This window comes from Quercus lobata, chromosome 4, assembly GCF_001633185.2.
Source record: "Quercus lobata isolate SW786 chromosome 4, ValleyOak3.0 Primary Assembly, whole genome shotgun sequence".
In the NCBI taxonomy this organism is placed as follows: domain Eukaryota; kingdom Viridiplantae; phylum Streptophyta; class Magnoliopsida; order Fagales; family Fagaceae; genus Quercus; species Quercus lobata.
This window is the reverse complement of record NC_044907.1, coordinates 49,032,083-49,050,357: the sequence shown is the minus strand read 5'-3', so window position 1 is coordinate 49,050,357 and position 18,275 is coordinate 49,032,083. Positions and strand designations below refer to the sequence as shown.

The 18,275-nt window shown below is 29.2% G+C and overlaps 1 protein-coding gene across 2 annotated transcripts in view; it reads right to left on the bottom strand.

The window, feature by feature from the left end:
• Nucleotides 1-675: 675 nt before the first annotated feature.
• Nucleotides 676-18,275, bottom strand: part of LOC115987373 (laccase-15-like) — a 42,644-nt gene continuing 25,044 nt past the window's right edge. Inside the window, exons 1-7 of one of the 2 annotated variants that reach the window (XM_031110893.1) lie at nt 10,708-10,858; nt 10,434-10,585; nt 9,575-9,819; nt 5,310-5,435; nt 2,850-3,453; nt 1,687-2,045; nt 676-1,037 (exon numbers count right to left, since the gene is read on the bottom strand). In XM_031110893.1, the coding sequence (XP_030966753.1) occupies nt 835-1,037; nt 1,687-2,045; nt 2,850-3,453; nt 5,310-5,435; nt 9,575-9,819; nt 10,434-10,585; nt 10,708-10,815 (1,797 nt within the window). In that variant the 5' untranslated portion in view covers nt 10,816-10,858 and the 3' untranslated portion in view covers nt 676-834. Of the gene's footprint in view, nt 1,038-1,686; nt 2,046-2,849; nt 3,454-5,309; nt 5,436-9,574; nt 9,820-10,433; nt 10,586-10,707; nt 10,859-18,275 lie in introns of those variants that run through there. The other variant, XM_031110894.1, reaches the window with a different exon arrangement.

Sequence of the window (18,275 nt, the reverse complement as noted above, 5' to 3'; positions counted from 1 at the left end):
ACAGGTTTGAGAGTAGAAAAATTGACTAATGGAGTTAACGGTGTATAGGGACTTAGTTTGGGACCAATTTGGTCAATTTTGAATTATTTTAGACTAGGTTGGTATTAGCTCAAACCTTAGGGATAGTTAGTGGAATTTACCTTATTTAATTTGTAGTGGTTTTGGACCCTCTTGAGATTCACACAATGTGCTGCTGGCTCTTTTTGATTATTTAAAGCACAAATTTGTCCTTAAAATATTTGAGTAGTGTTTATTTCGTATACACAAATTATTTTATACAATTATTTTACACACACCATAAAAGTAACTGAAATCACGATTCGCAACTTGGAAACTGCTTAGTCATCATGTCAATTGGATTATCTACCATCCTAATTTTCCTAAGAAAAATATCTTCGTCATCAATAATTTCACGAGGAAAGTGGAAGCCAGCGAACATTGTATCTAGCAAACGATAGTTCCATCAACAATTCGCAAACAGTAGTACCATCAACAATTTTTTGCACAATAAATTTATTACTTCTTATAGTAGGCGCTCTGACTCTGATCAAGAGCTATAGTTATTTAAAGCATTAACACAATTCTATGGTCTATTTCAATACAGCTTATTTTATTAAGAACTAAAATTTTATTGCTAAAAATATTGTAATAAAATAATTTTTAAAGCTGAAAACATTATTTATAACACTTGCTGCATTTTTCCTTGTCTGGCTGGTCTATGAAGGGTGCATAGCACGCTGGTCCAAAACCCCAAACGCAGCATTTATTTTACAAATGCCCAATCCAAATGCACGCTACATTTATCAAATTTATTACATAATTTTATTAATGCAATTAGATAAAACTTGATTCGTTTGCTTTTCCATCAAACCCATCGCTCATTTGGAGCCTAGGCCCTGTTGGAACTCTACAAGAAGGTAAGTAAGCAGGAGGTCGGCGGATACTTGTCTCTACAGTGTCCCCATTCTTTACTATAAAAACACCAGCCATACCCCAGGTCATATGTCTATCCAAATGACAGTGCCAAAACCACACACCTGCCAAATATAATTGATTTTAGCATCCACAATATATGGACCAACCATAGAATAAGCATAACGAGAACATGAACATTTTTTAATGTCTCCAATCAGTTGCATCATATTTTGTGGCTTGACATAATAATTCTTGCATGCATTCATCATTCTTGGAGAATCCCTAGTTTGCAAAAATTCCATTTTAATCTTTTTTCTCTATTCTTCATTTTTTATTTATTTGTGACCAGGAGCAAGGGTGTCGCTAGTTATGAGATAGAGAGCTAAGTGTTGTCTCTAATTGATTTAGTATTATAATAGTTAGAATAATTTTTAAGTAGGCTTTTAAAAATTAGTCTTTATTCTAGAAATACGTTTGTATTGTTAAATCTTGTTATATGTCTCGTGCAATTTGTATTTACATTTTTAGTTGTATTTTTTATTGTTGGAAGTTGTAATAATTATGAGGATGGTTATGTTATGACTGTGATAGAAATGTAAGAGTAAAAATCAAGTCTTTTATATTGATTATCTATTATGTGTTATAATTTAGTTTAGCATAGCTCCCATTTCTTCTTGTATCTAATTCGCTTTCTTTCTCTTCCACCCACTTCAATAATGTATGTATTTCCTTCTACAGTAATCATAGTAACAAAATATAGAAAAAACTTACCAGGATTGTTTGCTATAAATCTGAGCGCAAGCCATCCATTCTTAGGAACTTGAAAGGTATTCACTTCGGGTGGGTCAACCAAATTAAACCCTTTTGGGTCAGTTTCATTGTCAAAATTCCCAAGCCCTATTCCAACCACATAGAAGCTATACCCATGCAAATGCATTGGATGAATCCCTGCCCCTGCCTCCAAATTAGTATCTTGAAAAACTACCTCAACTGCTTCATTATAATTCAATACCTTCACCTTGGTGCCTAACTCTGTTACTGCAATACCAGTTGGAAGATCTTCACCTGTAAAGTTAAAAAAAGAAGGGGGGTTGTCTGGGAAATCTGTAGTGTAAACCCCACTAATGTTCCTGTATGAAATATTCTAGTTTAGTTTTTTTTTTTTTTAAGTATATAGGCATATACAATAGTCGGATACTCATGTTAGGTTTTGAAAAAATATTGAGTAAAATCCATTTTCGGTCACTTAAATATGGAACATGTTTGATTTCAATCCCTAAATTTTGAAATGTTTGATTTTGTTCTATCAAGTTTTTAAAATGTAACAGTTTAGTCCCTTCATATATTCTCTTCCATTTATATGACTAATGGAATGCTGAGGCACACCATATTTAAGGCACCAAAACCGACCTAACCTCTTATTTAAGGAACTAATATCAAACGAGTCCTATATTTTAAGAAACAATAGATGCAAGCTAGAAATGGATGAAAAATAGATGAACAAACTAATTACATTTTAAAAATATGATGGATCAAAATCGATTTTTTTTTTTTAATTGAGACTTCAAATAAATTAAGAATTGTTCAAAGAGATATTATAAGAGAATCATTTATCCATCAATATTTTAGTGGTCATTTGAGTAAAAGCCACTATGCTCTTTTACTATTACAAAGACATCATAGGACATGTAATCATGGAGAGATGCTGTTTTAGGGTTAGGCTTTTATTTTCTAGATCTATATACAAATTATCACATTATTTAAAATTTTAAATAATGTGATACTAAAGACACTTTTAGATATAATATTTTATCTACAATAATAAGGAATAAGGGAAATGAATTGAATTGAATCTTCGTACTTCATTCCTCAAAAGAACAAAATAGACAATATTGTTTATAAAAAAATATATAAAAGAGGGAAAGGGAGAAAACCTGTAATAAGCAAGCAATATATCAATGCCAGGGTTGGACCAACTTATGTTATTCACACCAGCAGCTAAAATATTCCCACCGCCTGTCGCTGTGCATGTGGTGTTTCGACATTCAAGGTCGTTCATGGAAAGTGTTATAAACATTTTGGTAGTTATATTTAGGGGTACATTTATTGGGTGCTCCTTGCTTGCTAAGCTTCTCAAACGGCTTGTGAATTTTGAGGCAGATTGTACGTCCTTGTAAAGAGGAAGCGTTTTTGGAAACGAAGGAGATGATGGGATAGTATAGTTGCCTCTATATTGGAGGATTGCGGTGGTGTTGAACTGGTTGAAATCTGAAACTTTGATACTTTGGCTCCAAAATTGTCGAGCAGCCATATAATATTGGCCAAGACTTTGGTCTGCTGTGAGTAGGAGATCCATTGTTTGTCCAGGGCTTATGGTGATGTAACTAGTCATTATGGGTTTGGTATAATGCCCATCCATTCCAACAACTGTGAGGTTGTGTTGAGAAATTGCAAAGAAGATATCGGCAGCCACAACTGCGTTGACTACACGAAGAAGATAAGTCTTGCCTTGATCAACCATCCAACGGTATGTTGTTTCTGCATCATTAAGATTAATGAATTATGATGACTTCAATCATAATTCAAATATGTTTATTTGAGATCTATTTATTTTACTAAAACTAAAAACTTTTTGTTGAAAGTGCTGTAGATAAAGACAAAAATTAGCTGAAATAGTATGTTAGGACCTATGAATAGTACTAAAAAATGTGATGAGACATATAAATAATAGCAAAAATAAACTGAATAGTAAATTAAATTGGCAAAATTAATCATGCCAAACAGACATTTTATCTCATATATGTACCTAGACTCCCTCTTAATAAGTAAAGTCAGAGACAAATTCACCCATGATACTATCATAAATTATTAATTATCCAAAAAGTTTAAACTCTTAAGGGGTGTTTGGTAATTCACTTGATGTTACATCAAGGTGTAATGTTAAATTTTTGTAATCTTAGATTCAACCCTTGACCCACAAAATCCTGTTGGAAGATCCAAAATAACTAAATTAACCCTAAAACCTTAAAAATACACTCGAAGTATAAAAAATGACTAAAATACCCATAAAACCTCTAATATTACCACAAATACCCTAAAAACAATGAAAATGACCAAAATATCCCCCAAAACCTCAAAAATGGCAAAAATAGTCCCAAAATCTATAAAATGACCAAAATACTCATGAATTCACTAAAATGATAAAAATACCTCCAAAATCTCTTTAAACAACCAAAAATACCTTGAAACCTCTAAAATGAGCAAAATACTCCCAAATCTTCTTAAATAACCAAAATACCCCTGAAATTGTTAGAATGAGCAAAAAATCCCCAAAACCTCTAAAATGTTTAAAATACCCCTGAAATCACTAAAATGACCAAAATGCTAAAGACATTATTATTCGCAACTGACTCGCAATTGCATCACCTTGTGAATGGTCATGTGAGCGGCACATGCTAGAAGTTCAAAAGTTTGTTGTGTCAATGTGTTTTGCAAATTGCTCGTGACTTGAATAACTTGCAAGTAACCCACAAAATGCTTTAGCAACTGCAATTTTGTGTGACTCTTTCCCTCTTTCACCCACACTATATATACCATCATTATCCACGAAATCGTAAGAAGTGTTTTTGAGAGAAAAGCCTAGAATCACGATTTGAAAGTTAGTGATTATCATCCATCAATCCATTACATACTTCTATTTGTTTTCTCTACTCTTTTCCCTCTCTTATTTCCACACCATGTTGATTTGGAGCAATTAGGAAGCATTGAGTCTATACCAATCTTTGGTGGTGCAATTGGGCATAATTGTGGGATCTAGAAAGTTAATGAAGACAAGACTTGACAAGACTTGGTGAAATCCGTTGGTAGTAGGAGCTCAAAGGGTTCAAGTACTTTGGGTAGTTTAGGCTTAGAGAGTATTTGTGTATTCATATACTCTAACAAATTTACTAGTGGATTATTTCGGCTTGTCAAGCCGTAGAGAGGTTTTTCCGCCAGATTCTTTGGTTTTCCTCTTTAATAACACTTCTAGTGTTGTCATGTGTTTTCATCCTCTTCTCCCTACTACTCTTGTTTATGGTGCTTGTCAATTTTGTATGTCCATACGTTAGTTGATGGTTTCAGTCGATTAATTTGGTAATCATGTAAATTCTGTATTAAATGAGTTTAGCTTAAAATTAATCTAGTTGTAATTAAAATTTAGGGGTCTTAGTTAGTTCCTAGTAATTAGACTAATGCACTTTCAATTAGGTTATTTAATTTTAAAGAATGATAATAACATGATTTTTCTAGTTAGCTATAACAATTAATATCACCCAATAGTTTCTTCCAAAAAAAAAAAAAAAAGACCCAATAGGCAATAGCTTCTCCCTCAAATCCAAACTACACAAATGTACCTTTGGAGCAATCACACAAATCTCCAGGTTCGCCGTTTATGGTGTAAGCAATTGAATGTGGCAAGTCATCACCAGTTCGAATGTCTGCATCTAGAATGGCATATAAATTTCCACTGTATAATGATCCTGCGTGTCCATAAAAGAAAATAAGGATTATGCCAACCTAGTTTGTATTAATCATTCACCTAGTAATTAACATGTGCAAATATATAGGATAAAGCCCAAAACTGATTTTGGAAAATAAATTTTTTTAATAATTTTTGAGTAATGTTACGGTCACAAACTATTTTATTATATTTTTACAAACTGTTAATGTGGTCAGCTTCTTATTGGTCTTCATGTAGGCCTATCATTAACATCACTTTTTCATTTACCAATAACCACTCACTCCATCAGCAATTTGTAAAAAAGTTTGTATATCTAGTATTACTCATAATTTTTATGTACTTGCACTGAGCCACATTTCTTAAGCATAGCATTTAAAACCAAAACTTATGATAGATTATTAAATTAAATTATAAATTCATTTTAAATTTCTTGAGTATTTGGAAATTAAAATTAAAATTTTTTTTTAAAGAAGAAATAAAATTTTAATTGAAATAGTAGTTTAAACTTCCTGAAATTTTAACCATGGGGTTTCACTTAAAGTAAATTATCCTTACAATTTTAATTTTAGGGTACTTATATATAGTAAGTCACTCGATAAAAGCACGCCCTAAAATTTATACTGTATATTTAACCACATAGCACAACAATTCATGTATATTTGAATTTTGTGTCTGCGTGCATGTGTGTATATGTTATAAAAATTCTAATATGAGGGTTAGGTTAATTATAGAAAAATATATATAAAAAAAATATAACTAAGAATTTTCCCTCCCTTTAGATTTGTAGTAGACCTCACCATAAATTTAATGATGGACCCTACCATGAATATGAGAAGAGTATCATTCTCCATACTCTGAGAGTACTTAAGAATTACTTTGATTCTAAAATTTTTATAGATGACGTAAATGCTAAAAGAAAGCTAAAGTTAATGGATGCTACCAAAGTATCTATATTTAATTTTATCCTCATCTTTGACATCTTAGCTTTGTTAGATGAATACTTTGTATTATAGAATGTTATTTTTTTTTATTTCTTTATTTGCTCCACCCCCCCCCCCCCCCTAAAAGTCTCAGTATAACTTAGAAAAATTTCTTTTATCAATAAGTTGTTTTATTTTGTTGTCTATGTTTCATAAAAGTTCAAACATGGTAGAAACGTAAATAGTGTGCCTTTGTTTCATCTTAAAAAAGATATACAATTTAATTTGGTTATTTTTTCAAAATATGTATATCTTTATTTCATATTATTAATATTGATTTTCATTCATTTTTAGTTAATTGTAGCATTGAAAATATTTAAAAATAATTAATTATCTGGTGGGAGTTAACGACTATTGCATTTATATAGTTGACTAATGCATTTTTTATTCATTTTAATTACTCCTATGTCATACATCATTAAATTAAAGTGTATTTAATGTATACCATATGTAATTTAATTATGTTTTATTTTTATTAAATTGACTTGTATATTTTTAAAAATTTCAAGACTTTCTTTTTTTTTTTTTTAGGCAAAGATTTTAAGATTTATTACTTGATGTAAATAATTTTGTTTATGTAAGAAAATATCATATGTTAAATCAAAATTATAGATATTTTTCATCTATAAGCAATAAATGAATATATATATATATATAGCTTGGCCCCTTTGAAAAACAATTCTAGTTCCACGGAAACTCTCTCTCTCTCTCTCTCAAATGATTAGTGACTAGTGAGTATTTACAATTTGCATAGCTTATGTAGTAAAGCCTCTCTCTCTCTCTCTCTCTCTCTCTCTCTCACAAGTGATTAGTCAGCATTTACATAGCGCTTCTAGTAAAGCCTAATTAAACCAAGAAAAGTGATATATATCAACCATCTAAAGTATCTTGGGCTAAGATCTGAAATCTATACGCTTAAAACAAATGTCTGACTAGTAAATCAGGGAATGTATGATGCCCAATACAACAATTTTAAATAGGTATTTTTTATATTTAAATATTACTTAAATAATATTTAGTTAATATTTTATATTATAAACTTTTTTATCTAAAATATATTATTCTTATTTTTTAATATGACTAATTTATTTAGTATTCATTGGGTTGGATTTCTTTGAATTAATAATTTTTTGGGCTTTCTTTAAAGGGGAAGAATATGCACAATTCATATATTTATTTTTTAATATTAAAAAAATACATTTTTTTGCTGCTTAAAAAAAATCTCTTATTACCTCCATATTTGGCGGCATTTCTCTAGTATGGGTCCTAGGCCATGGCCTAAGCCTAAGCCTAGGGTCAGCCCTGATATTGAGTAACTAGCTAAAGTATCATCCATGTGATAGCTGTAGAACTCTACTATGTGAATACTAGATTTCCTCATTTTTATCCACATTTTTCAATAATATGTACAATTTACACATATTGGGTATGGAATGTGAAAATTTTATGTGACACATTCATGGGAGTATTAAAACAATAATTTTCCTAAAATTAAACCTAGCTAATTATGCCCCGAAAACTAGTGGCAGAGCCTTTCAAGTGGGTTGCAAGTGAAGGGAATAAACTCCGAATGGGATCAAAGGGCAACTCTATTAGGAATGTTATAAGCATAAGGATAATAATTGTAACATTGGGATTTAATTAATTAGTTAGTTACAATTCCAAGCATATTAATCACATTTAACACATATTTGAATTATTAATGCACATGGGGAATAATAAGACCATTAGGATAAGGCCATGTGGGCCAATAGAATAGTTTTAGAGTTCTATAAATATCTACTTGTAATCACATTTCCATCATTGAAAAATAAACCAATTCATTGCTTAGTACATTTCCTCTCTCTCTTAATATTTCTCTATGAAGGGTGACTATCTCGAATTAAGTTAATTTTCCTATAATTTCCATCAATTCCCTTATAATTCCTATCCATTCCTATTGGAAACCACTAGGTTCCTAACAAACTCCCTCCAAAAGGAAGTGGAATTTTGAGGTCTCATTGGATACATAATTAACACTAAACACTACAGTAGCAAGCGAGTTAGCCAAGCAGCAGCTTCTTAAGTTCCCCACACCCCCCCCCCCCCCAACCCATATAAAAAAAGAAAAAAAAAGAAAAAAAAGAGCACATATATTATCTTCTGTGTTTATTATATTATCTTCTGTGTTTATTGTTTATCGATTTTATGGGATAATAAAATGATTAGTATATTTTTCTACCTATATCTGTTTTATACACCAAGAATCAATTAATTTTGGATTCAGAAGATATAAAAGGAAATTAAAGGCAGGAGAAAAAGGAAATTAAAGACTGCTTTGAAGTAAAAAAGGAGACCAAATAAAATACCGTTGCCATTAGTTTTGAAAAATGATAAATTTGTTTTGTTCTTGATATGCATACGCAAATGCTCGTTTATTTTAAAAAAAATTTCCTCTTAGAGCCAAAGTTTACACACACATATAGAGACAAAGCCAAGATTTAGAGTTAAGAGGGCGGCTTTGTTGCAAGTTGTGTGCAATGACTTCGGCCTCTGACTTTGCTATTGTTTAGCCACTTAGCTGTTGATTGTTTAAAATTTTTTTAAAGGGTCAATTTTTTTTTTTTTTTTTTTTTTTTTTTTTTTTTTAGTTTTACTATTGGTAATTTTGTTGGTGGACTAATTATTTTGGGCTTGTATATTTTGTTTTATATTTGGTTTTTAAAATGAGGAAAATGCTAGATCTACAAGCTTTTTTACAAATTGTTAATGTGATAAGTAGCTATTGGTAAGTAAAAAAAAATATATATATATGTAAGTTGTGGGTCCAAATGCGAACCAATAAGAATTTGTTACATTAATAGTTTGAAAAAATGTTGTAAAAAAATTTATGAATATAACAATTTTCTTAAAAGAATTAATGATATTGTTAAGAAGGCAAAAGTGTAATTTTATAAAGCAAAATTGCTAAAATTAATATCCATATGTATAATAATATATTTTAAAAAAAATTTGGGGGGCCAAAACCATGGCCCCATTCATGCGCACGCACGCGCGCGCGCACACACACACACACACACATACACCCACACACACCCACATACACACACATACATACATACATACATATATATATATATATATATATATATATGTAAATAATCACCATATAAATAAAAATAAAAAATATTAACATTACCAAGCACAATGATCTCTTCTTCATCTGGTTTGGGAAATGGATAAGTAGATCCACTAGCAGGCAAGATAATAATGGCACCGTGAACGCTAGCTCGTGTCCAATCACTATGAGCATGCCACCATAAAGTTCCTTCTTCATTAGAAAATATGATTTCATAGGTGAAGTTTGATCCTGGTTCAATAGGACACTGTGTAATGTATTCTGGGCCATCAGACCATGAATTTCTTGGTTGCATTACACCATGCCTACAACAGCCATAATATTATTCAATCTCATTTGAGTAGTACAAAAGTTAAGTATAGAAAGGTGCAAATATTTTCGCTAGCATCTTTTTTTTTTTTTTTTTCAATTTAAATTAATGGGAGCACCTGTTAAAGCATTGCTTTGATAGCTATGGCTTCTTCATTGATGTTTGCTTTGAAATTGAATTATCTTTCAAGATTCTTGAAAAAATTATTAGTATTATTAAGCAATTTATTTTCTTAATTTTTCCTGTTGTTCAAGAGTGTAGTGAATAATATTCTCTCTTTTCACAATAACAATAAGTTTCACTAATTATATTCATGGTGAAATGCATTATCTATATACGAGGAGGGAGTATACCTAATAATTTTCCAATCACCATTACATTCCCAAATCTAAAAAATATTTTGACAACTACTAAGTTGTTAAAAGTAGATGATTAAATGATGTTAGTAGTTGACTCATATAAGAACTAATAACAACATTTCTACTTAACTGGTGTGAAAATATTATAAAAATTGTTATATATATATATATATATATATATATATATGTAACATTACTCCACTGAAAATGGAAGAGATATGAGAGAGAGAGAGAGAGAGAGAGAGATTACCAGTGAACTGTCACCCCATAATATCCTTCGTTGTGAACATTGACATACACAGTGTCCCCTTTGTGCACCTGTATAACTGGCCCTGGCAAACTCCCATTTGCAACTAGCATGCTCTCTGTGCTGCACATCTTCGTGAAGTTTTTCTCTCTAAGCTGGAAATGAAGTTAGCATATATATTACCGTTTAACCAGAATAACTGTATAGGCACTCCAGATTTAATGCAAAGCCAAAAGATTTAAAAGAAAGTAATATATATACAGTAAGTCGCACTTACAACAAAGTCATAGAAATGGATCTCGCTTTCCACCATGCAAAGACACTGTGCAACAAAAAATAGAAAGCCCAGAAATTCTACCAGTGATTCTTTGTTCTTGAAGTTCATTTTCCACCGCCGTTTTCAGCACACACGATTTATGAGAACGTTTTGCTCTAGTAACCTTTTATAACATTGAATTTCCACCTCCACGCATATATATAAGAGTAAAAATAAGGCATGTAATCACAACTCTTTATGGCATGGTTTTCTCCAAAAAAAAAAAAAAAAAAAAAAAAAAACTCTTTATGTTATGTTGTCCATAGAGAATGACGGATTGGTTATGTGAAAAAGAGTGGGTACGTGAAAAAGAGTTAATGTAGTTGAGTAGTTGACGCGGGTGAGTTTGGAAATTGGGAAAAGTGAATTTCAGAAGGTTCTTAGTTTCTAATTATTCAAAAAAAATGCCATTTTTATGATTTTTTTTCCGAAACTACAATGTTAATCTTTCAAGTTTACTTTATGTGTGTAATTGATTTCTCAAGTTTGTAGTGAACAAAATTAGTCCATTAAGTTTTAAAACTGAATTATATTAGTCTTTTTACTAACTGTCATTAGTAGTGTTATCTATGGGTTAACAGTATAATAACTTGGCATTTTTTTTAAATGATGGGGCATTTTTTATTAAAAAATTACAAAATAAATTTATGCAATGTGATTCACAACCCGGTATAATTGCAATTAATAAGGGAAGCCATCAAACTCTAGAGAGAGAGAGTTTGTTCAAACGGACCAGGAGGTGAAGAGCTTGACGAACTAGGCGAGAGCGCCGGTGAGGTCCGTGAGGATGGCCAACAAGAGAGGGAGATTCCAAGGGAGCAACAAGAAGGACGGCGTTGTTGCTGTTATTGTTGATGTTGATTTTGATGATGATAAAGACATCATCATTCCGCTTCCTAACCCACCTCTTCTATCTCCGAATACCAATGGAATGGAATGACTTTGTTTATTATGAGATGATTTTGTTGACTTGTTGTATGAAAATTCAACCTTTATATTTTTAAGTCACTCAAAAGAGGGGGAAAAAAACTTTATATTTTTAGAGAGAGAGAGAGAGAAAGAAATGTGAAAAATGACAAATTTGAAAGAAGAGAAGCAGGCAGGTCAGGCAGAGAGAAGTGGATTCTTTTGGGTTTTTGCTACGAAGAAACAAACAGAGAATGTTGAGAGGAGTTCTAGTATATTCTACTTTTTCTTTTTTTTCATTGAATAAATCTTATACTTGCACATGCGTTCAGAGAAATTTATTTTTTGATTTTTAATAAAAAAATGCCACATCATTAAAAAAAATTGCCAAGTCATTGTTCCATTAGCCATATTAGTAGCCATGTAAGTAACCCCATTAATAGTAGTTAGTAAAAGGATTAATACAACTCAATTTTAAAACTTGAGGAATCAATTGTGCTCGCTTTAAACTCAAGGGATCAATTGCAGACATAGAATAAACTTGAGGGATCAATATTGTAGTTTTTCTATTTTTTCCCAAAAAACCCCTATAATCTCATTTATTATAATTTTTTTTTAAATTATACTAGTCGCTAACCCGTGCTATGCAATAGACTAAAATAATTTTATAAAAAATTTAAGAAACTACATCCTTGTATGATTTGCTTTTGTATAATTTCAATTTGTGTTACAATTTGATGAATAAGTCATTGCTTGAATGTGCAATGGCTTACAAAAAATAACATAAGAAGAGCTCATATGTCTTATCGGCTTTAAAAAATATATATATGTCGGGTTTTGCTTTACTTTTATAGTGTTCATGATTAAATTATCAATGTTTGAGTTTGAGTTTAAGTTTAAGTTGGACTTATTAGAGAGATAGTTTCACTCCTTATTAAGTTTGTATTAAACAAAAATAATTTTGTTTTAAAAAAATGATAATGATGAGTTTGAGTTTAAGTTGAAATAATTTTATTTAAATAAAATGAAGCATCCATAATCTATTAGTCCACAAAAGAATAAGACCTAAAATCAAATAAATCTCAATTGATATAGATGTCTAAAACCTATGAATAATATAAAAACTAAAAAAGAGACTATAGTGGAAAAGGAGAACATCCCAGGGCTGTGCACCCATGGCTCATGTACTATTTCTCTTGTTGGCTATGGACAATAAGTAGTAAGACTTTGCAAAGTCTATTTTATCGTTCAAAAACTAAATTAAAAAAACTTAAACCAACAATTCATTAAAAAATATTGAAAACTTACGAAAGGAGGATGCGGAGCAGAGAGAAAGGGAAGCAAATTTAGTGAAGAGGGCAATCAAAACAATCTATATATAAATAATTCCAAGAAATATTAAACAAATAATTTCTAAAATTTAAACACTAAGAGAAACAAAGAGTGAGAGTGGAAAAACAACTTTCACCTAAAAGAGAGGGGAGAGAGAGGCGGAGATACTAATGAGTTCCAATACATGTGTTGGTGGCTTGGTGTCGTATAGTGAGGTTTTTGTGACTTTGTGTGAAAGAAAGAAAACCTAAACGGTTTTATGTTTGTGTTGGTCCCGTGCAAAACAAATGTGCATTATGTGGTTTAAAAGAAGAAAATTGATAATGATGACTAAACAAAAATTGATAATGATGAGTTTGAGTTTAAGTTGGATTTGCTAAAAAGATAAAGTTTTACTCCTTGTTAAGTTTGGACTAAACAAAAATTAAATTATATTTAAATAAAATAATAATTTTATTTAAATATTATGCTAAAGTGAAAAATTGTGAGAGTTTCAAAGGTTTAGGTTATATATATATATATATATATATATATATATATAGATTAAACTCATTAATTTACTTGACTTTATAATAGCAACTAGTTTTAAGCCCGTGCGTTGTCTGGTTTTATGAAAAAACTAATAAAATAAATGTATAAATAATTAAATATTTTAATAGATTCAATAAAGATAAAATAAAAAATTATCAAGTGTAAATATTTATCTTACTAAAATAAGGGGTAAGATTTCTTTTTAAAATTAAATTAAATTGATAATTCCAAATTGAATTTTAAATTGATAGTTATTATATATATAAAAAAAAAAAGTACTAAACAATTGATAAATCTACATTTAATATAATCTTGATAATATTATAAACTAAAATTAAAGTTGATAATTCAAGAATACACATGTAGAACATCTTGATAATTTGATGTAATATAAAAATAAAATAAGAAAATTGTTAAAATTAATCTATTAATTCTAACCATATTTATTCATTAATTCTAAGACCCTAACCCTAAGCATATAAATTAGATCAAAGCTAAGAAAATTAGTTTAAACAAAAGGCAACCAAAACACAAAACCTAATCAATTTAATAAAAACAAAATACAAAAATGAAGAAGGAGCCTTTAGAAACTTGACAATGTTTTCGAATATTTTGAATTCATTAATTAAAATCACATGAAGACAAAAAACCAATAATAAAACTAAAGAAAATAAACAAAATGAAAATAATAATAATAAAAGAAGAAAGAATGCATACCTTCATTGTCATAGGATTTATGCATTCACATATTGAAATAAGCTTCACCCCAAAAAGAATATATAGGATTATATATATTGGTGGAGTTCCATTTGAAATATAATTCATTTAAATCTTATTGAAATTAAAGATATCTAATCAATGTGTTTGTTTTTATCCCATAAAAATTGGAATTAAAAAAAGATTATATGAATAGAATAAAATAAAAAAGAGAAAGAGAACGTGAACGTGATTGATAACTATAAGAAATTTCGATATATATATATATATATATATATAGTAAATGTCATCAACGTAGAAATTATTAAATTAATGGAGATATATACTGTCTTTTGGAATAGATAGAAATTATCAAATTATTGGAGATATATACTGTTTCTTGGGATAGATTTATATTAATCATCTCTTGAAGAATTTGGATTGTGCTTATCCCATAATAATCAAGTTTTGTAGCTTGAATTTATGATAAAATAATATTAATTTAATAATATTAAAAATTTTGAAAATTTAGATGATAAATATTATCTAAATTAAATTTTTGAATGTTAAATATTATCCCCTAATTTAAGAAATATATCCTAAAAAATAAAAAAAATGTTAATTAGATGATAAATATTATCTAAATCAAGTTTTTGTATGTTAAATATTATCCCTTATTTTAAGAAATATATTCTAACAAATAAAAAAATAATGTTAATCTAATTTTATTTAATAATAAGAATGAATTAGAGTTCTGGTAGTATATTATTCCTTTAAATTCTTTAAAAGTCTAAAAATTTAATAAAATTTTTACAATTTAGTGAAGTCACATGGTGCAACCACGGCAATAAACCCAACTTTTAATATAATATAATATGATTAGTAAAAATATTATTCTATTAATTACTAAATAATAGTACAAATATAGTAATCGTATTATAATATGTATTCACTTTATTATCTAGTATTACTCTTAAATTGATATACATACATACATACACACACACACACACACACACACACATATATATATATATATATATATATTTACCATTATATGAAAAAAAAAATGCTTAGCAATATAAATAAAAATATTTTTTATAATTGATTAGTAAACATAACTCGTTGCACCTGTGTCTTATATTTTCAAAAATTGCCGTGTCATTACACCGCACCCACACCTGCACCTGCACTCAAACCCAAACATGAACTCGAACCCAAATCCGCACCCGTACTTCCTAGTCCACACGTTTATACTTGAATATTTATTTCCCTATATGAACCTAACAATCTAAATTATGTCCATACTTGAATCCAGAAATTTTGTTAGAAACAAGTAGGTCAGAATACAGTAATTTTTTATTTTTTTTTAATTATCTATATGAGTATACGAATTATTCTTAAATTTTAAATTTATACTCAACTGTATATGCCATGGCTCTGTCCCCTCTCCCAATTGATTTTATTAAAAAAAAAAAAAAAATTAAAGCTACACTTTACATTCGTTTCAATCGGAGTTATAATTCTATCCTATTAATGACAAATAAATAAATCGTATATTCCAGCAAATTAAATAAATTGGATATTTATAAAATTATGATAAACACATAATTATCTTAACAATCATCTCACAAAATAAATTTTATTAAAAAAATAATAAACTTTTGCTCCTTCCTGGTTAAAATATTTAAAGCTACACTTCACATTTGTTTTAAGTAGGGTTACAATCTTTTCTCTTTTTTCTTCTTTATTTTAAACCTGTAGGGGCTCAAACTAGCTAAGCCCTATAAGAATAGGTTGTTTGAATATAAAGGCCCAATACAATTAATTTGTTAGAGAGAGGATTTGCAAGCTTAACCTTGATTTGCTTGCATAGTCCACATGTTTATACTTGAATATTTATTTCACTATATGTACCTAACAATCTAAATTATCTCCATACTTGAATCCAAAAATTTTGTTAGAAACAAGTAGGTCAGAATACAGTAATTTTTGAATTTTTTTTAATTATCTATATGAGTTATGAATTATTCTTAAATTTTAAATTCATACTTAACTGAATATGCCATGGCTCTGTCCCCTCTCCCAATTGATTTTATTTAAAAAAAAAATTTAATGCTACACTTTACATTCGTTTTAATCGGCCGGAGTTATAATTCTATCCCATTAATGACAAATAAATAAATTGTATATTCCAGCAAATTAAATAAATTGGATATTTATAAAATTATGATAAACACAATTATCTTAACAATTATCTCAAAAAATAAAAGAGAAAATAAATTTTATTAAAAAAATAATAAACTTTTGCTCTTTCTCAGTTAAAAAATATATATATATATATATATATTGAGAATCAAGGCCTCGAAGAAAATTTATTAATCAACCAAAGTTGTAACAAGGACATGATGAAGTTGTGGTGGAAAATCCTCCATCCACACTGTGAGAGCATCAATATGTCTTGCATGCTGAGCTAAACTATGAGCTAGAGAGTTACTCAACCTATGGGTGTGCAAACAAGAAATACAAGAAAAAGCTTCTAGGTTCTGCTTAAGTGGAGTTTTTCTTCTTTATTTTAAACCTGTAGGGGATCAAACTAGCTAAGCCCTATAAGAATATGTTGTTTGAATATAATGGCCTAATACAATTAATTTGTTAGAGAGAGGGTTTGCAAGCTTAACCTTGATTTGCTTGCATAGTCCACATGTTTATACTTGAATATTTATTTCACTATATGTACCTAACAATCTAAATTATCTCCATACTTGAATCCAAAAATTTTGTTAGAAACAAGTAGGTCAGAATACAGTAATTTTTGAATTTTTTTTAATTATCTATATGAGTTATGAATTATTCTTAAATTTTAAATTTATACTTAACTGTATATGCCATGGCTCTGTCCCCTCTCCCAATTGATTTTATTTAAAAAAAAATTAAAGCTACACTTTACATTCGTTTTAATCGGCCGGAGTTATCCCATTAATGACAAATAAATAAACTGGATATTCCAGCAAATTAAATAAATTGGATATTTATAAAATTATTATAAACACAATTATCTTAACAATTATCTCAAAAAATAAAAGAGAAAATAAATTTTATTAAAAAAATAATAAACTTTTGCTCCTTCTTAATTAAAAAAAAAATATATATATATATATATATATATATTGAGAATCAATGCCTCGAAGAAAATTTATTAATCAACCAAAGTTGTAACAAGGACATGATGAAGTTGTGGTGGAAAATCCTCCATCCAAACTGTGAGAGCATCAATATGTCTTTCATACTAAGCTAAACTATGAGCTAGAGAGTTACTCAACCTATGGGTGTGCGAACAAGAAATAAAAGAAAAAGCTTCTAGGTTCTGCTTAAGTGGGGTTTTTCTTCTTTATTGTAAACCTGTGGGGGCTCAAACTAGCTAAGCCCTATAAGAATAAGTTGTTTGAATATAATGGCCCAATACAATTAATTTGTTAGAGAGAGGGTTTGCAAGCTTAACCTTGATTTGCTTGCATAGTCCACATGTCTATACTTGAATATTTATTTCACTATATGTACCTAACAATCTAAATTATCTTCATACTTGAATCCAAAAATTCTGTTAGAAACAAGTTGGTCAGAATGCAGTAATTTTGTACTAACGTGGAGATGAGCTCTTCTACCTCGTTGGATTGGCCTACAGGTTATATTTTGTACTCGGATCTTACCCCTCCCACAAAACCTTTTTTGAATCTCTTAAGCTTTGCAATTTGCTCTAAAGTCTAAACCTAAGGGAGTAAGATGTGTGTGTTAAAAATCATACACTTGAAAAATAAATTTTAGTTGCAGTCAGCAACATCTTTTTTTTTTTTTTTTTTTCTTGGGAACAACTCTCTTCTATTTTGTATTTTTTACTAAATTGATCAAATGAACTTTTTTTCCCGAGGATAAATATAATAAAATTTTATCAAACTGATAAAAATATATGATATAACATATGTATAAAATAGTGTTTTGATTGTATATATATATTTTTTTTTTTTTGAGAGGGATTGTATTATTTATTATACATCCAATAATTA